This window comes from Octopus bimaculoides, chromosome 19, assembly GCF_046866305.1.
Source record: "Octopus bimaculoides isolate indiv1 chromosome 19, ASM4686630v1, whole genome shotgun sequence".
Classification (NCBI taxonomy): domain Eukaryota; kingdom Metazoa; phylum Mollusca; class Cephalopoda; order Octopoda; family Octopodidae; genus Octopus; species Octopus bimaculoides.
Genome location: NC_142946.1, coordinates 49,252,973 through 49,279,966, shown reverse-complemented (window position 1 = coordinate 49,279,966; position 26,994 = coordinate 49,252,973). Strand labels below are relative to the sequence as shown.

At 41.7% G+C, this 26,994-nt stretch overlaps 1 protein-coding gene across 6 annotated transcripts in view; it reads left to right on the top strand.

Annotated features, from left to right (window-relative positions):
• Window positions 1-26,994, top strand: part of LOC106878104 (uncharacterized) — a 129,735-nt gene that overhangs the window by 18,247 nt on the left and 84,494 nt on the right. The window contains exons 1-2 of one of the 6 annotated variants that reach the window (XM_089337644.1): window positions 11,404-12,555; window positions 14,625-19,283. In XM_089337644.1, coding sequence (XP_089193770.1) covers window positions 18,083-19,283 — 1,201 coding nt within the window. In that variant the 5' untranslated portion in view covers window positions 11,404-12,555; window positions 14,625-18,082. Of the gene's footprint in view, window positions 1-11,403; window positions 12,556-13,937; window positions 14,096-14,624; window positions 19,284-26,994 lie in introns of those variants that run through there. The other 5 variants (XM_089337639.1, XM_089337640.1, XM_089337642.1 and 2 more) reach the window with 5 other exon arrangements.

Sequence of the window (26,994 nt, the reverse complement as noted above, 5' to 3'; positions counted from 1 at the left end):
ACCTGCATGAATGCCAACACTTCCGCATCATAAGAACGCTCCAGTACATCGAGGTGTGTGCGTGCGCGTGCGTGTATGAGCAACAGCGTGCATATGTATGTGTAAGAGTGCATCACCCATCACCACCACCACCACAACCTAAGCCACTACCTCCAACAACAATAACAACAACAACAACAACAACAGCAGCAGCAGCAATATCAACCGACCTCCCCGCTGTCTCTTCCAACACCATTAGAACCACCGTCATTACGATCTCCAGGTAACACGACCACCGCCACCGCCGCCGTTACAATCACCGCCATCATCACAACCACTACCGTCACAGTCACCACCACCAGCATCACCACTATAATCAATACCATCGCCGATGCCCCCCCCCCCCCATCATCATCATCACCGCCACCCCGTCCCCCACTACCACCGCCACAAGCAGGACAACATCGCTGTTGTTGATACTAATACTACCAATACTACTGCCATAACAGCTATTCGCTCCCCACCCCCTGTTCCTGCATCTCTCAGCACTAAGCAAGGTTATCAATACCATCCCCACCACCCTCACCGCCAATAATATCCCACCACTACCACTACCACCACCACCACCACCATTACTACCATCGTCACCAAGACCATCATCACCTACAACGCCGCCGCCACCGCTATTGCCATCACCACCATTACGACTAGTGACACAGCTATCGTCATCACCATCACCATCATCTTCATCCTCCTCCTCCTCCTCATCATCAACACCAAAGCCGTCACTACAGCTATCACCTACGTCACAACCATCATCACCATCATCACTGCAACCCCCCCACCACCACTACCACCACTATTACCATAGCTACCACAAATATAACTACTTCTGCATCCCGACCCCCCACCACTACCATCGCAGCCGTCTCTGTCATCAACAAAGCCGTTGCCACCAACACCGACGCAGACATTCCGATAATAATAACAACTACAACAATAATAGCAACCGCAAAGACAATAACAACATCGTCATCATCATCAGCAACAACAACAACAGCTACAACGATGACTGAATCAGCAACAATCAACAACAAATGCAGCACAACAACAACAGCTACAACGAAGACTGAATCAGCAACAATCAACAACAAATGCAGCACAACAACAACAGCTACAACGACGACTGAATCAGCAACCATCAACAACAAATGCAGCGACAACAACAACAGCTACAACGACGACTGAATCAGCAACAATCAACAACAAATGCAGCACAACAACAACAGCTACAACGACGACTGAATCAGCAACCATCAACAACAAATGCAGCACAACAACAACAGCTACAACGACGACTGAATCAGCAACAATCAACAACAAATGCAGCGACAACAACAACAGCTACAACGACGACTGAATCAGCAACAATCAACAACAAATGCAGCACAACAACAACAGCTACAACGACGACTGAATCAGCAACCATCAACAACAAATGCAGCACAACAACAACAGCTACAACGACGACTGAATCAGCAACAATCAACAACAAATGCAGCACAACAACAACAGCTTCAACGACGACTGAATCAGCAACCATCAACAACAAATGCAGCACAACAACAACAGCTACAACGACGACTGAATCAGCAACCATCAACAACAAATGCAGCACAGCAACAACAGCTACAACGACGACTGAATCAGCAACAATCAACAACAAATGCAGCACAACAACAACAGCTACAACGACGACTGAATCAGCAACAATCAACAACAAATGCAGCGACAACAACAACAGCTTCAACGACGACTGAATCAGCAACCATCAACAACAAATGCAGCACAACAACAACAGCTACAACGACGACTGAATCAGCAACCATCAACAACAAATGCAGCACTACAACAACAGCTACAACGACGACTGAATCAGCAACAATCAACAACAAATGCAGCACAACAACAACAGCTACAACGACGACTGAATCAGCAACAATCAACAACAAATGCAGCACAACAACAACAGCTACAACGACGACTGAATCAGCAACAATCAACAACAAATGCAGCACAACAACAACAGCTACAACGACGACTGAATCAGCAACCATCAACAACAAATGCAGCACAACAACAACAGCTACAACGACGACTGAATCAGCAACCATCAACAACAAATGCAGCACAACAACAACAGCTTCAACGACGACTGAATCAGCAACCATCAACAACAAATGCAGCACAACAACAACAGCTACAACGACGACTGAATCAGCAACAATCAACAACAAATGCAGCACAACAACAACAGCTTCAACGACGACTGAATCAGCAACCATCAACAACAAATGCAGCACAACAACAACAGCTACAACGACGACTGAATCAGCAACCATCAACAACAAATGCAGCACAACAACAACAGCTTCAACGACGACTGAATCAGCAACCATCAACAACAAATGCAGCACAACAACAACAGCTTCAACGACGACTGAATCAGCAACCATCAACAACAAATGCAGCACAACAACAACAGCTACAACGACGACTGAATCAGCAACAATCAACAACAAATGCAGCGACAACAACAACAGCTTCAACGACGACTGAATCAGCAACCATCAACAACAGCTACAACGACGACTGAATCAGCAACCATCAACAACAAATGCAGCGCAACAACAGCAACATCGACAACATTAAACGACTACAACATCATTATTTGCAACAATAACATCTGCAAAGGGTGCGGTAACAACAATAAAAAAACATCAATCTAACGAGACAGCATCTGTGCAGTCGCTTCCTAAACGCGCTAGAAATAGCAGCGAAGTCGCCTTCAAATCACAGCATGTAGTTTTGTTTGCTTTGCTTTTTTTTTTAAAGGACACACAAGACTATGTAGTCCTTGATACGCTGTGACTGGATGTGGTTGAAGTGTCTTAAGTGCCTTTAGCTATATGTTTGCCGATGATCTGGGACTAAACAACAATAACAAGAAAAGAAAAAGACGTATATGTGTGTGTGTGTGTGTATAAAGAAAGAAAGAGAGAGAGTAGAACTGCATCGTGGACAACTGCAACAATAGCAATGATTCCCAGTGCATAACTGGTATGTAACATATTTCAGTTTTTCCCGGAAGGATGAAAATTTTAAAGAAAGGTTAAATAAAACTGTTTTTCGAACTTTGTTTTAATCAAGGAGTAAAAGCATAGCGCCCGCCTAGGGCGGCCTCGGCAGCACTATAGCCCCACCCCAGGGATGAAGCGATGTCCTCAAGCCCCTATAAATACAAATGCAGCATACATAAATTTGCATTGGGTTCCTAGACTCGTGGGCCCAGTTGAGTGCCCAGGGTGTCTGACAGCGACCTAGACCTTTTATTTTTAAGGGTCTCTTAGAATGATGGGAGGAAGTTATCCCGAACTGATAACTTGAGCCGAAAACTTACAATAGATGGAACTGTGCTAAAAGTACCCTAGGACCAGGTGGGGACGCTAAAAGGGACGACGGATTAAATCCACTACCTAGAAAGTCGGAAATTAAATAACCGGAAAAACCTCAAATTACCGAGTGGAACCCTCGAATAAACAATTCTACCCCTCTCCCAGATTGGTGCTTTATTTTATCGACTGCGAAAGAATGATAGGTAACGTTGACCAGTGGCGTAGCGTGAGTTCTGATTGGCCGGTGCTGTGAGGTAGCCAAACTGACCACCCCTTCCTTAAACATAATGCTTTTGACTACAGATTACAGGTGTATGCAAAGTGGCCGCCTTGTGCGGTTCGTACAATCCGCACGCCCTGCAAGCCCGCCAAGCCTTGCATGCCGAAGCACCTCCCCGCACCCCATACTATACTACGTAAGCTGCCGTCGGCTGGACTTGAACTCAGAGTGCAGAGGATGGGAAAAATACCGCAAGGCATTTTTGTTTTAGGGCCCTAACGATTCTGCTTATTCACTGCCTTAATCGGCAAATCGTGAGGACGTACGGAAATATTAATTATTTTAATAAGTTCGAAGATGATTGGATTGAATCGTCTCCTCACCCCACGTCTGTGACTGCTACTTGTTTTATCGATCTTGGGCAGGGTGGTGATGGCGATCGATTTGAGCTGAACTGGAGGTGGGTGGGATTATAACTGAGAACAAGGAGGCTGGAAGTAAGTAATGAAATGCAACAACAACAACAACAACAGCACCCGCAGCAACAGTAACAGCAACAACGACAAGTGCAGCAGCAATAACAGCAACACCACCACCACCAACAGCAGCTGCATCAGCAACAACAACGACAATAGCAACAAGCAACAGTGTGCACCTCTAACAATGACAACAGTAATGTGCACCTATGACAGCTGTAAGAGCATTTGTGACTATATTATAAACAAATGCTGCAGCAACTAATAAATGCGCAGCTGCAGCAACGTATAACGACATCAGTAACACATGCATCATAGAATAAACAGCATGCGTACATCAACAATAACTGCAGAGCGCATATATATATATATATATATATATATATATATATGCATATGCACGAGTGGCTGCAGATGTGGAAGCAGGATAAACGAGGAAAACAGTGGCAATAATAACAACAACAACAACAGCAGCAGCAGCAGCAGCATCAGCAGCAGCAACAATAGTAAGGACAATTTGCAACGAAGGCAATAGTTGCAACTACAAAAATCTAAAAAAAAAAAAAAAGCGCCAACTAACGACACAAGTGCAGCAACATGCGATAAACAATAACAGCTGCAGCGTAACCACAATCAAATGCCAACATCTGTAACGTCTGCAATAATAAAATGGAAGAAAAAAGGAAGAATGAAAACGGGCAGCGATGACAACACATTGCAGTAACTTGCAGCAGACAAACAATAACAACTGCAGGACAAATACAAGTAGCAGTGGCCGCAGCTACTGCATGGACGAGTGCAGCAGCAATAAGAAGAACAATGTGCAACGCGAGCCAGAGATAAATCCTAAACGCAGTCAATCAACGTGTAAGAGATTGTAGCAGAAACTCCCTAGATTAGTGCTCTGCAATCGGTATGTTGCGGCACACTGGCGTGCCACGAAACGATGCTAGGTGTGCCGCAGTGTAACCTGAATATAATTTTTTCCTCTATACTTTTAGTTTTATTTCTAGTTCTGTTGTGCCGCCGAATTTTGAAGAGAATGTAAGTGTGCCGCAAGTGAAAAAAAGGTTGCGGAGCACAGTCTTAGATCACATCGTGCCATCGAAGATAAAGGAAGAAGGCCACGTTGCGTCATGTGATTCTGGTTATTTAAAGAATAAAAATCATCTGGGGAGTCGAGCTAGAACGAGTTTTGGTCGTTGATCTTAGGTCTGCACGATTAGGGCTCGTTTTAAAAAAGTTAAACAATAACCACTGCACCCGGAAATGAAAACAGCAGCGATTGCAACAGCAGGAATGCAACAGCATCAACATCAACAACAACAACAACAACAAAAAGCGTAATCCACCAGCAGCATAAGTGGACAGATATATTACCATAGAAGCGACAACAGCAACAGAGATGCAAATTTATATGCAGGAAAGGCAGCGGCTGCAGTGTAAAGAGCGAACGTTTGCAGTAGCATCATTGTCCGTACCAGTTAGAAGAGCAGCAGCCGCAGAATCTGCAGCAAACGAAAACAACAACAACAACAGCAACTACTACTACTACTACTACTACTACTACTACTACTACTACTACTACTACTACTGCAGCAGTAGCTGTAACAACAATAACAACAAAGAGCAAAAAGTGTGCAGAAATTAGCAACGCCGCAAGGTTTTCCACAACAACAAAATAACTGCGTGCATCCAGATGTAAAGGCTTCAAGACACCCCTGTTGAGGGCTTCGGCTGGTCATGTTTCGCATCTGGTACTGAACTCTGGCCTTGACGAAGTCAGTCATTTAACTCTTAATGACGCAAGTCTAACTAAGAATCCTCTGCAAGTAAGTAAATCTATGTGCAAAGACCGGCTGCAGAAAGCCGCGGCAACACTGTAAATATTGATTTGAAATTTTGACACAAGGCCGGCAAATTTGGAGGCGGAGGGTAAGCCGATTACGTCGATCCCAGTAGCTCAACTGTTACTTATTTCATTGACCCCTGAAAGGGATGGAAGGCAAAGTCGACCGCGGCGCAATTTGAATTCAGAACGTAAAATCACGGACGAAATACCGCTAAGCATTTTCCCCGGCATGCTGACGATTCAGTTAGTGCCGAGTGTTTCATTAGGACATTCAAGTTGGTGCCCCAGCATGGTCGCAAAGACTGAAACATGTAAAAGATAACCCACCCACCAAAAAAAGACGATGCAACGTTAGCTACACGTAAACATCATTAGCATCGGCCTAACTTCACTAGCTCAGCGCTAACGGCCATGTAAATTATAGCAATATTTTCGGTTGCCCCCTGTACGTATGTTTCTGTTCTTCTGAACTTGCAAAATCTGTTTACCATCCTCATGCACGTCCACTTGATGATGGCCTGTTCTTTTTAGCTTCTCCCCATCCCGGTCTGTGACAGAACCTTCTAGGGTCCCACACCAAACGTATTCTCGAACTTTTCCTCCGAGAACTGCAAGGTACCACAAGGTACCAAAAGGTACTGCATGGACATGTCTAAGTGTTTATGCTTTATTATTTTTTTTACTTCTCCCTACGAATTGTAGCATGGCTGGGACGGAGGGTGGTGGCAAGCGATGGAGTTGGGGTGGAGGTCCGTCCGGGCAGCACTTAGATGGTGGCAACACTTTTGAGTCTGGTGTATGAGCTTGTTTAGGGGCGGGGACAGTAAATTCAAGGGCTGCCCAGGGCGGCACACACACACACACACACATGCATACACACACACACACACACACACACTGGCTACGCCACTGCTTACAGAGTTATTGACGTATAGAAGTTCGAACTGCATCGATCGCACTCGTCTGGGAGAGTTTGCAAAGGTCATTCACTCAGCCTCTCCTCTTCCTCTCCCCCACCCACCCCCTCCGACCAAACAACTCAAGAAAGCGGCATCAACGGCAGCATAGATACAACAACAGCAGCAGCAGCGGCAGCAGCGATTACAACAACAGGACCACATGTTGCAAAAGTAGCAACGGCAGTCACAACATTAGAACCTAAAGCAACGACAGTGGATCCAATAAGATTTGAACCTGTTAACATTTATACTTTGTAAAAAGGTAAGACCCTCTTCGGTCACGAATAACCATGCGATTGCACTCAGAAAGTTCCCCTCTGAGGAACAAATCCGGACAAGGTTGTTTATGGAAGACCAGCAATCACCCATGTCATACCAGCCTCACCTCTCCACGCCACCGATGTTATCCAAGGGAACGAGCTCTGAACAACAATAACAATATCTGCACTAGCGGTCATATTGCAACAGTGCACCCTGTTCAGTGGTGTTGGTGATGCATCAGCTATATAGGCTTCAAATTTTAGCACAAGGCAAGCGATTTTGAGAGTGTAGGTAAGTTGATTACATCGGCCCCATTGCTCAACTGGGACTTATTTTATCGACCCCTAAAGGATGAAAGGCAATGTTGACCTCGGTGGAATTTGAACTCAACAAGTAAAGGCGGACGAAATGACGTTAAGGATTTCGCCCGGTGTGCTAACAACTCCTCCAGCTCGAAGCCTTATGCAGCTGTTATATTAGACGTTGTTATTATCCCCGACTGTATTTCTATTATAGTCTTATTTGTTGTTGTTGTTGTTGTTGTTGTTGTTGTTGCTGCTGCTGCTGCTGTTGCTGTTGTTGTTGTTGATGATGATGATGATGATGATGTTTAATCCTCAGATCATCTCTGATTGAACAGACCTTGATCGATGGCATTGTGACCATGAACATCTCATTTTTTTAGGTGTATTTAGGACCACACATTTCTCATGTGTTCGTTTGTTTTATTTTATAAAACAATACGGTGTGGTTTGAATGACATTTGATTACTATTTCACGAAAGTAGAGTGACCGCCTACCGGCTCTCTTGTCAACTGATCTCATTCTTTGCGGAAACCCCCAAGTGGCTTAGGATGATGTCCACTCATTGGTAAATGTCTATGGATAAGGAAATGAAATCTCTTGTAAATGTAATAATATATGCAAAAAATACAAAAGTAGCAACGCTTGGAACATCTTCAACGACGAACGCAGTTAAAATGTCGCAACTCGACCTGCAAAACAATAGCAACTAAATCTCCCTCAAATAACATGCTACTACTGTCAGCAGCAAAAATCGCTGTAAACCTAACAACAACATTACTGCAATATTGCTAATGCTGTTATTTTTCAAAAAGCGCAACAGAAAAAAGAGGCATCTCAACCGGTGGCTGTTGCTAATACTGCAAATGTTGTTGAACGTAACCACCACCACCACCACCACCACCACCAATACCACAATATGCAATAGTGCAATAGCAACAAGTGCAATAGAATTCGCAGCAAACTTTTTCCCATTAATATTAGTTTCAGATAAGGCGGCGAGCTGGCAGAAACGTTAGCACACCGGGCGAAATGCTTAGCGGTATTTCGTCTGCCGTTACGTTCTGAGTTCAAATTCCGCCGAGGTCGACTTTGCCTTTCATCCTTTCGGGATCGATTAAATAAGTACCAGTTGCGCATTGGGGTCGATCTAATCGACTTAATCCCTTTGTCTGTCCATGTTTGTCCCCTCTATGTTTAGCCCCCTGTGGGCAATAAAGAAATAAATATTAGTTTCAGATTTTGGCACAAGGCCAACAATTTCGGGTGTGTGTGTGGGGGCAGGGTTAAATCGATTACATCAACCCCAACCCCAGTGCTCAGTTGGTACTTATTTTATCGACTCCGAAAGGATGAAAGACAAAGTCGACTCCAGCGGCATTTGAACTCCGAACGTAAAGAGAGACGAAATGCCGCTTAGCAGTTTGCCCGGTGTGCAAATGATTCTGCCAGCTCACCTCCTCCTCCTCCTCCTCCTCCTCCTCCTCCTCCTCCTCCTCCTTCTCCTTCTCCTTCTTCTTCTTCTTCTTCTTCTTCTTCGTAGTAGTAGTAGTAGTAGTAGCACTGTCATGGGCAAGAGAATCTTGCACCAACTTCTGAAAAGTTACACCACTAACAGAAAATGGGGTAGGTGCAGTGTTTATGGGCCGCTCCCCTCTATCTGTCTGTCTATCTGTCTGTCTGTCACTGTCTTTGTGTCTGTCTGTCTGTTTCTCGCTCTCTCTCTCTCTCTCTCTCTCTTTCTCTCTAAATAAGATAGCTGTAAGAATAACTGATTGCACAGCTGCTGCTGTTGATAGTGATGCTACTACTGCTGCTGCCCCTACTAGTACAACCACCACCACCACCACCACCACCAGTAGTAGTAGTAGTAGTAAGCAGCTGTTTTAGTATTAGTTGCAACAGTGATTTCTGTTGATGTTGCTGTTGTGCTGTTACTGCTGCAGCTGGGGATGTTACTTTGATAGTATTGTTGTTGCTGCTGCTGCTGCTGCTGCTGCTTCTACTGCCGAGGCAGCTGGTATGTTGCTGTTGCTGTTGTTTTTGTTGTTGAAGCTGTTGCGTTTCACTGGTTCTGGTGTTGATTCAACAATGGCAAGATGTCAGCTGTTGAAGTCCAGCATCCATCCAGCATCAAGCATCCAGCATCCAGCATCCAGCATCCAGCATCAAGCGGCAACCAGCGAGAAGTGCCACGTTGTAAATAGAGCGACGGCGTTGCATCACGTCGTCGTTCGGAGTGTTAACGGCATTTGAAGAGAAAAGAAAAGAAAAGAAAAGGAATACAAACAACACCAAGAGGAGACAGAAAAATAAAACAATCATAAACACAAGAAGAGAGCGATGTGATGTAATGGGATGCAAGGTGATGTAAGGTGGACAGGTAAAGAAAGCCGATGAGAGTGTGTGCAGATGCTACTGTTGTTGTTGTTGTTGTTATTGTTGCTGTGACTGCAACAGGGGGAAGTCATTAAGTAGTAATTGTAGGGGTCGTGGTGGTAGTCGTAGTATATGTGTGTGCACGTGTGTATGTATATACACATGCACACACCTACACACGTACTTATGTATGTATATACGTATACATAATGCAGTATATATATATATATATATATATATATATATATATATGCATATATGTATGTATGCATATATGTATGTATATATATGTATGTATATGCATGTATATATAAATATATATATTTATATTTGCATGCATGTATGTATGTTTGTATATATATGCATGTGTGTATGTGTGCATTATGCATATTTATGTATGCATATATACAGTATATGTATATGTGTAAATGTATGTAAATACAAGTCTGTATATATGCATGTATGTATATATGGATGCGTGAAGGCGCATGGCTCAGTGGTTAGAGCGTTGAGCTTACGATCGTGAGGTAGTGAGTTCAATTCCTGGACCAGGCTGTGTGTTGCATTCTTGAACAAGGCACTTTATTTCACATTGCTCCAGTTCACTCATCTGTAGAAATGAGTTGCGACGTCACAGGTACCAAGCTGTATCGGCCCCTTTGCCTTTCCCTTGGATAAGATCAGTGGCATGGAGAGGGGAGGCTGGTATGCATTGGCGACTACTGGTCTGCCATAAAAAAACCAAAAAACAACTCTAGGTTGTGCGTTCGCCGGTGAGGTGACTTTCCGCCCAGACTTGTACCCCGGAGGGGAACCTCTTAGGTGCACCCATGGTCATTCGTGACCGGCGTAGTTGAGTTTTTTTTTATATATATGGATGCATATATGTGTGTATGTATATGCATGCACATATGTATGCATGTATGTGTATGTACGTATGTCAGTATGCATGTGTGCATATGTATATAGAAAATAAAGAGTTGGAAAATATTAAAACTGAAAGTGAAACTACAACTCAAGCCCTAAAACGGGAAACGAAAGTAAATAGGAGTATACTACTACTACTACTACTACTGCTACTGCTGCTGTTGTTGGTGCTTGTGCTGTTGTTTGCATTGTTGTTGCTGCTCCTTCTGTTGTTTGTGGTGGTGGTGGCGGCGGTGCAGCTTCTATCGCTGCAACTTCTGCTGTTTGTGGTAGTGGTGGTGGTGGTGGTGGTGCATCATTTGCCTCTATTGTTGTCGTTGTTGTTGCCGAAAGTCCTGCTGTTGTTGTTGTTGTTGCTGCTGCTGTTTGCGGTGGTGGCGGTGGTGCAGGTGCAACCTCTGTAGCAGCAGGTGTTGCTGGGAGTGCAGCTGTTGTTACTGTTGATATTGGTGCTGCTGTTGTCTTTCAACGATAGCTACACCAACAACTATACTACTATTACTACTACTCCTACTACCGCTGCTTTTACTATTACTACCACTGCTACTGCTGCAGCTGTTGCTGCTACTGCTGCTGCTGCTGCTACTACTACTACTACTACTACTACTACTACTACTACTACTACTACCTGTCGTAGTATATACTACAGCTCGCAGTACCATCAGCATCAACGAACATGTTCTTTGACGTCATGTCCACCACTACAACCACTACGGACCGTTGCAGGGCTCGAGTTTGTCGTTCGATTCGCTAGAAATAGAAACCAATTCTGCCTCGTATCACACATCTCACACAACGAGGGAAGCACACGCTGTAGACACTGTAGTCTTACTTGACTCTATCAAGGACAGGTTAGTCGTGGCTGGAGTGCCTTTTCACCCTGCTCCTGGATCTTTCTGGAGCTGAACACGAACAACACCAACAACACGAACAAAAAAACATCAACAGAAACTACGTGTTGTTTCTCTGCCGTCATTTTAATTCGCTCGTGTTTTGTGTGTCATAATATATTTGAAACACACACACACAGGTACGCACGCACATGCACACACACATATATATACACACGCACACAAACATGCACTGGCGCATGCATACACACATACATACACATACTCATACATACACGTACATGTATACACACACACGTACGCACGCACAAAAGTGAACGTATACACTTGCACATATGAGTACACTCTTGCACGTATGCTCACACACATACATACACAGAAGCACACAGAAACGCATAGACACACACAACACAATATACGCATGCACGCACATACACACTCTTGCACGCATGCACGCACACATGGACACATTTTTCGCACGCACGCATACATTCGCTCACACACACACACACACACACACATTCTCACGCTGATGCACATAGACTGGACGCACACAATGTTTTGAATTTGTTTTTGTTTTGCAATATGCGTACCGTTGTTTGTTACGATGATGGCGACGACGCCGCTGCCGACGACGACGACGATGATGATGATGACGACGATGATAATATCCCCTGCAGCTGATATGGCGTTGCACAATTCGTTGCACACAGACACACATACACACACACATGCACACATCTGTGCACGCGCTGCTCATTAGCTAAATAACATCTACAGAGCGAGAACGACCGACGCCCGGCCTCTCTACGCGCAAACACACAACCATGCCCGAACCAGTAAACGTAAATCACGACCATTTCGATCGCACGCGCGCGATCACACACGCATATGTATGTATTTTCTTCTTTTATTCTTTTGTGTGTTTCAGTCATTTGACTGCGGCCATGCTGGGGCACCGTCTCGAAGAGAGCTTTTTAGTCGTATGCATCGACCCCCTCATTCCCCACTCCAGTACTTATTTGTTAAGCCTGGTAATTGTTTTGTCGGGCGCTTTTTCCCCCCGAACCGCTAAATTACGGGGACGTAAACAAAACGACACCGGTTGTCAAGTGGCAGTGGGGGACAAACACACACACACTCACACAGAGAAACACACACACACACACACACACACACACACACACACATATATCCGATGGGCTTCTTTCAGTTTCCGCCCAACAAATCTACTCACAAGCGTTTGGTCGGCCCGAGGCTATATAATAGAAGACACTTGCCCAAGGTGCCTCGCAGTGGGACTGAACCCGGAACCATGTGGTTGAGAAGCAAGGTTATATATATCTGTATACATACATACATCCATCCATACATAGATACATAGCTACAGATACATACATACATACATGCATGCATACATACATGCATGCATACATACATGCATGCATACATACATGCATGCATACATACATGCATGCATACATACATGCATGCATACATACATGCATGCATGCATGTATGCATACGTGTGCGTGCATGTGTGTATTTGTATGTGTAAGTGCATGTATGTGTGTTTGTCTATGCACGTACCACAGTGTCTTTCATTTTTTGTTTTGCATGCATTCTTTCTCTCTTTGCATACAATTTATTCTTTTCTACTTTAGGCACTAGGCCTGAAATTTTTGGGAAGGTGGAGGCCAGTCGATTAGATCGACCCCAATACGCAACTGGTACTTAATTAATCGACCCCGAAAGAACGAAAGGCAAAGTCGACCTCGGCGGAATTTGAACTCAGAACGTAAAGACAGACGAAATACCACTAAGCATTTCGCCCGGCGTGCTAACCACTCTGCCAGCTCGCCGCCTTTTTGCGTACAATTTATTATGTACTCCGTATACACACCATGCATTTACTATACATTCCATATTTACACACACACACACACGCGCGCACACACACACACACACACATATATATATATACATATATATATATATGAATATGCACAAGCAAAACACCACGGATGCACACGTAACTTACGAACGAACGGACGCGCATGCACGCCAATGTTTGGTTTTCATTTGCTTCTTTTGTTTACTATTTGTATTTGCATAAATGAAACGTCAACGGTAGCACACAAACAACAACAACAACAATAGCAACAACCTCATCAACATTAGCAACAATGACGATCGTCAACGTAACCATCCTCACCATACCGTAATCTCAAATCCTCCTCCTTCTCATCATCGTCATCACCACCACCACCACCACCACCACCACCACCACCACCACCACCATCACCATCATCATTATCTTCGTCATCAAGGATAGCAACAGCAGTATTAACAACTGGCTGCACTACACTGCAACAAGGCGGAAACGTTTACGACAGTAAAAACTAATTTGAATTTTCAACTTTCACTTTCGAGGTGTAAACCATACATTTTCTTTATTTACCTCTTCGCTCACATTCACATTCACTTGAGGTTGTTAAATTATCACTTTCCTTCTTTCTTTTACGATCCTGACATTTTTTCTCTCTCTCAGCATTACCCTCTAATCTTTTTCTTTCTTTTTTTTTTTTTACTTTTACTTGTCTTTCCAAGTGCATTTCGTTGCATTTCGAACAATCTTTTTAAACACTTTCCTCTATAGTTTTTGTTTCTACGTTGCACTCAGCTCCCCCCTCTCTCTCCCCCTCTCCCTCTCTCTCTCTATCTGTATATTTATCTTTACATACGTCTGCAACTCTCATTCACTGTCTCTCTCTTCCTCTCTTACTATCTCTCTCTGACTATTTTTCTTTCTCACGTATGCGCACCTCTTGCAAACATACCAATCTACCTACCTACATACAAGCATATATTTCATATGTCTATATCTATATATATATATGTATATATACATAAGGGTGTGTATTTCCTTAATCTTTTTTCTTTTCTTTTCTCTTTCTTTCAGACTTCAACCCCTCCTGCTAATGCATAAATATGTCTGTGCAAAGCTCCGCCCGTTTAACCATGTATGCTGTGTCTAACACGTGTTTATCAAGGCAGCAAGCATTCACGGTGTTTTCCTCGTACCATCATCTGCAGAGCAGCCTTTAACGACGGCCTGAAATCGGTGGAATCAGACCAAATCGGGTTGCCAGCAACGACGGACAATGCGCCGAAGTCGTTTGAAACGAAACCTCGATTTTAGCAGCCAAGTACAATCGTCGGCTTTTTTGCTCCTCTCTAACAAGTCAATATTGCTTGACCAGACGGACAGGGCCGCATACAAGAACCCTTACAACACCATAGCCAACAACAACAGCAACAGCAACTACTACTACTACTACTACTACTACTACTACTACTACTACTACTGCAAAATTCTCCGGTCGTCTGTTGATATATTATTAACACTTGCTAATTTCATCTTTCTAACAGCGTTGAAATTATATTGCAACACCAAAAGAAACTTTTTGCAGCCGCAAATGTGTATATATTTTTCAATTTGATGGCATTATTTTCTTTTCTTTTCTTTTTTTTTCAAAAGGACAGCAAACATGTAAAATAGAAAGAAGACAAGAGAGAGATAGAGAGACATAGAGAAAGAAAGAAAGAGAGAAAGAGAGAGCGAGAGAGAGAGAGAGAGAGAGAGAGAGAGAGAGAGAAAGAAAGGGCAAACAATAACGACTGTTACAAAGCAGAAAACAAACAGCAAAATCGACAAAAGAAAATTATAAAAAAAAAAGCATGGATATTTTTAAATTCAAAATATGGACATTGAAAATATGCTTGGTTCAAGGTGCTTGGTTGATTTTTTCTTTTCTTTAACCTCCCGGACAACGTGTTCGTGAAACTTGTTTGTAGCGTCAATCAATGAATACTATTGTACCCAATCGTTTTTATTTCCTGGGCGAATGAAAACAGATTTGGATATATCTGCAATGCAAATCAACAGCTGAAGAGATAAAGGACAACTAAACATAGCAGATTTACAGACAGACAGACAGATAGACACACACACACACACATACACACAAGCACGCACACACACACACACGCACACGCACGCACGCACACACACACACACACACACACACACACACACACACACACACACACACACACACACACAAATGTTTGTTTTTATGTTTAGTTACAATGAAAACAGTAATCTGAAGGCTTACTCTCTACTTCCGTAGAGTACAAATTTATTATTCTTAAATAAGAGAGTCCGACGATGGCTTAAGCGGGCCGAAACTTCGAAGTCATTGTCAATAATATTCTTATTTAAGAATAATATAGATGTGTGTGTGTGAATGTGTTAGAGAGAGGGAGAGTGAGTGAGAGTGTGTGTGTGAGAGAGAGAGAGTGTGTGTGTGTGTGTGTGTGTATGTGTGTGTGTGTGTGTGTGTGCAGAAAAAGGAGAAAAAAATCGTGCATATACACATGCATTTAACTGGAGATTCAGAAACGAGCTACAACATCACCATCGAGTTTTGTTTTATTTTATTCTAAAATATAATTCTGCAGAATGACACGTATTTAACGCACATAAAAATACACGGATATGTTGAGAAGCACGCACATAATGGTACATATATAGAAGATATATATATATAAAGAGAGAAACAGAGAGATGAAGATACATATGCACACACATCATTCGCATACTGACGAATTCTCATCATAGAGGCGTAGATACGAATGCACAGAGCGAAAGACAGACACATTCGTTTGTATATACGACTACACGATTTTTTTTACGAGACCAATAGCTGTCATCTGTAATTTCGGATTTTGCTACAACGCAAACGACTTATAAACGAATAATTATATAAACCAACGAAGCGAAAAACAATACCAGCAGCTAGAGAGAGAGAGCAACGGCAGCAGCATTAGTTGTAGCAGTACTAGCATTGGTAATAGTTGCAGCAGCAGCAGTAGTAGTAGTAATAGTAGAAATAGTGGAAATAGTAGCAGTAGTAGTAGTAGTAGTAGTAGTGGCAGTAGCAATAACAACAATTACAACCACAATCTCATCTTCTCAGAATCAACAACATTTAACGATGTCAACAATATTTGTAACAGTTCCGTGTAACAACAACAACAACAACAACAACAACAACAACAACAACAACAACGGCAATTCTTGCAGAGCAAACGGCTCGGAAATGGAACGAAGAAATCATGTGAAGAATATATGTTGATATGTTTGCCATTCTGTCTCATTTCAACAAACGTTTACCGATGGGAAAATCAAACCGAAGATTGACATCGTAAAAAAAAAAAAAAATTTTTTAAATTAAAAAAAAGAACAAGAAAAAAAGAAAAAGAAAAAAGCTAGCAACAACAACAACAACAACAACAAAAACAAAATGAAAACAAAATGTCCTCGCACATATAATGTCTGAAGTGTTCCTTTTACAATTTTTGCCTTGATAATATATTTTCTTCTTATCTTCTGCCTTTTTTTTGTTCATATTCATAGTTACTAGATTTAAGAGTGAAGTTATTTCTCTTCATCACCTCTACTCTCTCCTCCTCCTCTTCCTCCTCCTCGCCACTACTACTACTACTTGTTGTTGTTGCTGCTGCTGCTGCGCGATGGTGTCTTCTGGATTTTAATGTAAAGCATACACGCACGCACGCACATACACACACGCGCACACGCGCGGCGGTACGCACACAGGCGAGAGCATTCACACATTTTCACACAAACCTTGCCGTGTAACACACACACACATATACAATCACTGTTGGATTAAACGAGAACTGAGAACTGATATTGCTAGACACAAGCGTTGGCTCTCGATGGACCAGCCGACACCCAGGACTAAAAATAAGAATGACAAAACACAAAGGTTATCGTTGTTGCTTTACCCTTTATTTTACATCTTCAAATCGCACATTCGATGATTTCAACCTTTATTTAGACACATTGATTACAGAACAAAACAACCCCACGTTTCACAGTTAGGGGTGAATGGCTTTCAAATAGATTTACTATCACATACGCTTGCTCGTTTACATTCTCCATTCTATCTAACACGCTTTTTTTCTGCATTTCTCCCTTACTCCATTTCTTCCTTCATCGCTTTCAGTCAATCAGTCAATCAATATATATTTACCTATCAATCAATCAGTCAATCAATCTATCTCGCTTTCCTTTCCTTTTCTTTCTTTCTTTCTTTCTTTCTGCCTCTGTGTCCTTCCTCTCCGCCGTCTCTCCCATTCACACGCTGTTTTCTACTCACAAATGCGTGTGTGCATCACACATTTGCAACCGTCACATGTGTTGTAGCTTAATATATGTAGACTCTTACGTATGTACAGCATTTTTGTGAGAACGCATGGATGCATGTCTCCGTGCCAGTGCACACGTCTGTCTTATAAGACGATCTCGCGGGCAGATCGAAACCGAAACCAATGCATCGCCAGACTGTGGCACACAGCAACGGTAAGACGGTAGCAGCAGTTTGTCCCACAGACAAATGTGTCGTTTGCGGTATGGAAAGCACAGAACGACCCCACAGCGGACACGAAACCTGTGCTCGTATGCCACCGCATCCACCACCATCACCCCAACCACCATTGACGGCAGCAGCGACGATGACGACGACGACGACGACGACGACGGCGACGGCGGCGCCGACGGTAGCGGTGACAGCAGCGGCAGCGGCGGTGACGATGGCAATTACATCTCTGAGCAAAGATGCCGCCGGTGGCACGGTCGTTGCCGCGATGTCTCCACCGCCTGGCAAGTATCATCACCATCATCATCCTCATCACCACCACCACCACCATCACCACCACCACCACCATCATAACCCCAACAAACTCCAAATAACAGCACACCAACAGCAACAGCTAACGACTCAGCCGTCACCCACTTCTCAACAACAACAACAGCAACAACAAATGCAATTACGTTCGCAGTCTTCAGCTCAGTTAGCTGTGCAAAGTCCCAAGCCACAAGATCAACAGTCACAGAATGAGCCTAGCGAGCAATTTCAACAACAACAACAACAACAACCTTACCATCACCATCACCACCACCCATATCATCAACAACAGCAGCAGCAGCAGCAACAACAACAACATGCTCAAAAACCGGTGCAACAGCATGATCAACAAAAGCAACAGCATGATCAACAAAAGCAACAGCAACAACAACAACAACAACAACAACAGCAGCAACAACAAACGGTCGCCCGCAAAGACGAGGCAAAGACGCCGGAAAGTCAAGTTGGGATTATCTGTAACGACGGCAGCGGAAGCGGGGGGACAACGGATTCGAGCGGAGGTTGTGGGACCAACGGCGGAAACGGTGGAAGCAACGGGACTGGAACTGGAGGTGTTAGTATCGGTATCATCGGAGGAGGAGGAGGAGGCGGAGGAGGAATTGGGATCGGCGGTGGTTCGGTGGGCGATGGGAGCAGGTCGTGTGCCGGAGATCCCCGCCAAGTGACAAGATTTGACTTCGGAGATTTCTATCCGGATGGCGGCTGGGGTTGGGTGGTTGTCGCCGCCGTCACAGTCGTCAACATCTTATGCTATGGCTTTCATTTGGCATACGGAATGTTATTCATGGAAGCCAAGAAGAAATTTGGAAACAGCCAAGAGTTGGGTAAGTTACATTAATATACTATTTAAAATTTGTTGGTAGTAACCTTTCCCGAGACCGCCCGTGGTTTTCTGTGATACAAAATAGCCTGTTTGCAAATATCCCTGTGTGTGTATGAGTGTTTTGTTTGGGTATTGTGATACTTATAACCTGGTGTAAGATTCAATATGCATATGTGTCTAAGCGAAGCGTTAGTTGAGTATAGAGCGGTAATACGAAAAGAGATGACAAAGGAATAAACGATTATTCTATGAACTTCATTAGCTTACACCACTTCATGTTTGAAGCTCTGATAAAACTAAGGTTTTACTCAGGCACACAACTACGATTCCACCACGTCTTATGATGGAAACAGCTGTAAGGTAATGAAATTCATAAGATAATCGTTTACTCCTGTCATCTCTTTTCTTTAGTTTTATCAAATAACTTTTTTCTTCTGCTATGTTACCTGCTTAATACCAATAATACCGACTCAGTAATGGAATAAAGAAAATACCGGCTTAATAATGAAAAAGTTAGTTGTTTTACTGAATCCCTTCAATTTTTGAATAATTTCATTATTGCCACAAATTCAGAAATATGATCAACAAGTTTTTAAATGTAAAAGTAACGGATTTATCTATATCAAAAAAAGATTTAAAACAAATTTTATGCCCGTGATCTTTTTCAAGGAACTGGTGGAGATTTAATGCAAAAAATGAAAGTGTTCTTAATTGGTATGTTCCAGTTTTCGGAATATCATACAACAATATGAGCTGTAAGCAATGTATTTCATTAGAACTATAGTCATAAAAAGTTAAGCACTTAACTCACGATAAATGTCAAGTTCTGGCGGATAACGCTAAGACGACAAACCAGTGGTAGAGCGTGGGTTTTTTGTCTGTTCTGTGCAGTGGCCAAATACTCTACCCCGTTCCATGAATGTATCTTAGTTCAACTGCACACATATAAAGTGGTTGTCCTGTGTGGTTTGCATGCACCTCACACCCCACGTCCTACAGCCCACGCTCCACGCCCTACGGCCCACGCCCTACGGCCCACGCCCTACGGCCCACGCCCTACGGCCCACGCCCTACGGCCCACGCCCTACACTACGCCGCTAGACAAACTCCAACATGAAATCAAGTTCAAGACGCCCTCATCGCATTCCTGCTGTTGGGGCATCTGAATAATTCTATTTTCCATTGAAGTGTTTCATTGGGTCTTGGTAAGGCTGGTGACGCCCATTTCCTCCTTAGGATCGTGGGTACTGTTGATTATCAAGGAACTCATCATTGCCTTTGACATACTTTTATATTTTTAATGATTCTGCTCGCTCACACTTCTTCCTCACCGGGAAAACCCAATAGGGATCTGAGTTAAGTTGAGAATCACTCACCGTGAGTAGTTACTATTTGATTACATGGTTACCAATTGACGGTTTCCGCCGACATGTGATTGATATTACATACATACATACATACATACATATGTATATATTACTTTCGGTTTAAAATTTCGGTCGAAGGCCAGCAATTTCGGGTGAAGGGGTAAGTCAATTACATCACCCTCAGTGTTAAATTAGTACTTATTTTATCGACCCCAAAAGGCTGAAAGGCAAAGTCAACCTCGGAGGAATTTGAACTCAGAACGTAAAGACAGACGAAGGCCGATATAATCGACGTTTCCCCACTTCCCCGAAACTACTGGCCTTGTGCCAAAATTTGAAACCAATATTAATTTATTTCTTTCATTCGTAAGATAATCCGTTTCACTCATTTCGGATATGTAAAAGAAAAAAGGAAAAATACATATACATATATATATATATATATATATATATATATATATGTGTGTGTGTGTGTGTATATATATATATATATATATATATATATATATATATATATATATATATATATATATGTGTGTGTGTATATATATATATATATATATATTGATGTTTCCTTATACCTTCATTGGGGTTGGAAACCAAACCTTACGGTTACTGTTCGTTCAATCATCACATTTTATAAACTGTTTGATAAACTCTACCGGTGAAAAGAAGTCAAATATAAACTGCTGGTATTATAACGGACGTTACAAAAGTTTACTTGTCGATATAAATAGAAATATTATCGCACCAATTGTATCCGGCAACTCACAGCATAGACACGTTTTAAGTATGGAATATTGCTGTCTCACACAAGTCCAAATCTCATTAAACTAATGGAAACGTAAAAAGCGTACACGCATATCTATATACACATACATACAAACATATGATACATACACACACACATATATATGTATCTATACACACACACACACATATATACTAAATCTACATCGAATTCTTTTGTCTAGTGACTCTAGTGTCACGGAAAGCTGCGCATGCGTAACCACAGACATCCTATTTATTACATATACTATCCCGGTACAAGTGATTGCTTTTACTATTTACTTACCTATCTATTTTATGTATATGTATGTATGTATTCATGTATGTATGTGTGTGTTTGTGTGTATGTATATATGAGTGTGAGTGTGTGTATGTGTGTGTCAGTCTGTGTGTGTCTGTATGGAAATGGATTTCGGTTAGAATTTCTGGCCATGACTTTACACTTGTTCCGTCAACTAAACTATCTGGTCACATGTATTCTTGGCATGGCTTTCAAAGGCCTATCCTAGTCATTGACAAAGCTTGACCATTGAATTACAGGTATAATCCTTCCGATAGGCTTCCGTATAGTTTCTATTTAATCAATTTCACTTTCAAGGCTGGGTGCTGTAGTAAAATACACTTGCTCAAAATGCCAAGCGACTCAGTTGGATTGAACCAAAGACTCTGTAATTGCGAAGCGAACTTCTTAAGCGTTTGGCCATAGTGTCTCTATAAGCAGTACACACACACACATACATGTATATATATAGTTCAAATGTAGAGAAAACAAAAGACAAAGACAGGTGAATATGTATGTATGTATGTATTATGTATGTATGTATGTATGTATGTGTATACACACACATACGCGCGCGCGCAAACACATACACATACACACACACATCAGCCAAATGATAACTTAGCTGGCCGGAACTTCGAAGTCAATCTCAATACTATTCATGTTAAAAAATAAAAAAAATTCATACTCTACCAAATGTATTGAGTAATCATTCAATTTGATATAAAACTGTTTTTATTATAACATAAAGACAACATCAATATGTGTGTGTGTGAGAGTGAGTGAATGAGAGTGTGTGTGTGTGTGTGTGTGTGTGTGTGTGTGTGTGTGTGTGTGTGTGTGTGTGTGTGTCTGCTTATGTATGAATATACATATGGCGATTGCTCCATCTTCACAAATGATTGCCGTCTCCTTGGGCTTTCTTGTTGTCGGTGGTATCTCTGACTTTCCGTCCTTGGCCTCTCAGGTGACTGTACAGTCCCGCTGCATATCTGAGTGGTTTGAAGCACGAATGTTGTAACTTGCTGTGCACTTCCAACTGGTCTGCACATGCTGCCACGCTTCCATTGCCGTAGGACTTTCAGTAGATGGAATGACAAATGAGGTCACTATAAAGAGACGTCTGTGTGTCATTGGACTATAAACGATAAATGCTTGTACAACTCGAGTACCACTTTCTGAGTCTCCGTGATCAGTACAAAGCGAGATGGTCAGTAATGACTCGAAACCGCAGGCTTTACATCTGAGTCTCCTTCTTCTAGAAGAATATTGTGACAATAGCTAGGGGACCCTCACCCCCGGCGGTTTTGCTGAGTGCCCTGAAATCAACCAAGAGCATTTTTGCATTCCCGCGTTCAGACGGATTGTCATCACATATACTTGTTGACCCACAGCTGGGCTCCTGACAGGTGTTATTATTCTGGGTCAGAGTTCATCTGGGAACAATAGTGACTAAGAGGTGGTCCCTACTAATGGATGCAGTTTAAAGTCATATCTAGGGCAAGTATATACATATATATATTTGTACACACAAAATATATATATGCATGTGTATGTATCATATAAATATAATATAATATAATATAATATAACATAATATAATATAATATGATATAATATAATATGATATAACATGACTCTCCCGTCGAAGACGATATACGAGTGCTCAACTTTTTTGCCGAATGACTTGTACAAATGATTTGTTTATTGTTTATAGTGATCAGATGTTTGTGCCGCACATTAACTCACTCTCTCCATCAAATCGACGTTACCTGAACAAGTGCATTATGTACCACGCGTCAGATGTCGAAGTGATTGGAGAGCAACGTGAGATGAAGTGTTTTGCTCAAGAACACAATTGAAACCACGATTTCGCGATCGTGTGTGCAACACCCTATCCACTAGGCCATGCGTACTCACATAATATGATATAATGTAATGTAATGTGATGTAATATACTATAATATGGTGGCTGTAATTTGATTTCGAGCTATGCTATCACTTGATTGTTTTCTTAAAGCAGCAAGAATGTGGCTTTTTCAGTTCTGCTAGGGACCTGCATTCTTTTGCACAGATGTGGCAACAATGGGCGCTTCTTGCAGTAGATGTTTAGAGAGTTACCACCCACGCTGACATTTGCCTTCATTTCATCATTGAATTTTTTCATGGAGTGTTTTCCCTATTTTTTTTCGGTTATAATCGGCCATACTATGAAACGCATTCTAGAGATGTTAAGTAACAAACCACGTCTGTCCTTGAAGTTTTTTTAAAGTGAACAAAAGCTTTGTACAGGGCCAGTTCCAATCTCTAAACAACGTATGCATTTTCCCAGCCCCCAAATAAAAAAAAAATCTAGTTTACATCATTGGGTACAAACGAAGTCATAAGTGTAACAACAGAGATTTCCTTCTCCAACAGAGATGTCCAAATTTATATTAGAGATATCTCACTTCCAGTGGCTGGAGGCCCGTTGATTCTACTGAGCTCATCCAAGTTTTTGTTTTCTGTCCTGCAGGGTGTCCAAGGAAAACCACTTTCTTAACGTTGCAGGCTTGGTAGGGTTTCCCGTTTAGTTGCCGACGGCGCGACCAAGCGACAGGTTGTACTAGGTTACATGTTACCAGTAGCAATAAGAGTGACTCGACATAAAATACTATGTATGTATGTATGTATGCATGTGTATAATATACACATTCGGTATATGTATAATATATGTCATATGTTATATATATCATATATTTGTATGTTATATACATACATAATATATATAACACGCACGCACACACACACATACATACACATAATATATATAACATGATATACGTTATATAACATGTATAAACGTATATACACGTATGCTATGTTGTTTAATGTTATGTAAGTATGTATGTATGTATATGTGTGTGTATGTATGTCTATGTGTGTGTATGTATGTCTATGTGACTCTGTGTGTGTGTGTGTAGACATACATATACATACATTATAACAGTTGTTTTGTTCCGGTTTAGCCCCACTCGGTCAGATCTAAGGCCTGTGATTATGATCAAAGCTGTTCTTGTCGTCACCATTTTGTCTTTTATACAGACAAACTGTATTGAATGGGTTCATTAGAAATAAAAAAAGGTGCGGTGTGATTTGAGAGGCGATTTGGCTGTTATTTCTAGCAGGGCTGGCAATTGTCCTGAAGCATCTTCGTTGGTTCGTACACCTCTTTATGTCCAATTCGAGTTTCCGTCAGCTCAAAATGTTTCACCTAACAATTCTAATTATTCAATATCTATATACGATATATATCATATTAATGTCTGTTGTATGAGTAATGGAATCATCGTACATTATATATTTCATCTTTTGCATGTTTCAGTCATTGGATTGCGACCATGCTGGGAACATCACCTTACAAGGTTTTAGTTGACTCCAGTGCATATTTTTAAAACGTCGTACTTATTTTATTGGCTTTGTTTTGCCCAACTTCTAAGTTACGTGGGAGGATTAGCAAACCGGCTGTCAAGCGGCGTGGTGTGATAGACACAAACGCAAAGACACCCCACTCCATATATATATATATATATATATGTTTGTATATACGACGGGATTCCACACTGTTTCCGCCTACAAAATTCAAATTCACTCACAAGGTATTGTAATAGGCCGTCTTTTTTGTCGAAGTGTATTCTATGATAGCTCGGGGTATTATAGAAGACACGTGTTAAATAGCCGCGCAGTGGAACTGAACCCCAAAATCGCATGGTTGCAACCCAAGCCTCTTAAACACGCAGCCCACGCTGCTTTATTGATATTAGAACTCTTATAGCTGTATTTATGGATATTTATTGAATATAGATCTCATACTCTGACAGACTAACACACCTCTGTCTAAACTGATTTCTTACGAAAACACTATGCGCTTACTTCGTGTTTACAACGCTGTTTGATAAACGCGTGTAACATGAAGAGAATTAAAAGTATATTACAAAACAATCAACCCTTGCTCGTCTTGCTGTCCTTGTTACTACTCCTGTTGCTTTTATAGCTTAGCTGTAGGTCACCTTGATCGGAAGCAAAATGATCAGAGGAATTCCAGCCGTGACCATTCCGTCTTTTTAGAGATATTTAAGAACGCATTGTTTTTTTTTAATGTTAGAATGTGATTCGAGGGAGATTTACCTGCTATTCTTAACAGGTCGAGAAGTCGAGCAACCACACAAAGTTTCCAGCGTAGATCACATCAGATGCTGTTACCACGTTGAAGTGGATGGTCTGGGCTTGGAGGAGCAATTATACCATAATTGTCTCCAGGCATTCTGGTTTTACATTGTTTAGCCAGAGACGGTCAGCGTTCCAGCCTTCAGCACATAACATATGTATGCATAAATACATGCATATATGCATACATAACTTCATATATACGTGCAGTCATGCCTCTCTCTCCCTCTCTTATATATATATATATATATATATATATATGTATATATATACATGCATAAATACATACATATACATACACTCATACAATCATACATACATATAATACATACATACATACGTACATACACACACTCACACACATATATTTATATACATAGATACACATATACATGCGTGCATACTTATATATGCACACATACATACTACAAGCATGCATACATACACATGCATACAAACATACATGCATGCAGGAATACTACACACACAAGCGTTGTATGGGAATATATAATTAGTTTGCTAAAATAATGAATAAATTTGGCCCCTGATAATTGCTTTTTCATAATTTGAATCCTTATTGGGTCTCATCAAATTAAGATGTATTGCGGAATTACATGCCTTCTATTCACTTTATACTGTAAGAAGATATAACGGATTCATCGTCTGGTGTTGCGGGGGCGACGTATACATTTCTGTACATGTACATTCATGCCATAAAGACACACCAATACATATATGCTTACTTACCTGCATATACACCTACCCACCAACATTATTATTATTATTATTATTATTATTATTAAGGCGGCGAACACGCCGGGTAAAATGCTTAGAGGCATTTCGTCCGTCTGTACGTTCTGAGTTAAAAATCTGCCGAGGCCGAGTCTGTCTTTCATCCTTTCGGAGCCGATAAAATAAGTACCAATTGAGTACTGAGGTCGATGCAATGAAGGTACCCCATCTCCCGAAATTGCTGGCCTTGTGCCTTCGATAGAAAAGATTATTAGTATTATTAATAACAATAATAATAATAATATTTTTACGGCGGCGAGCTGGAAAGATCGTTTGCA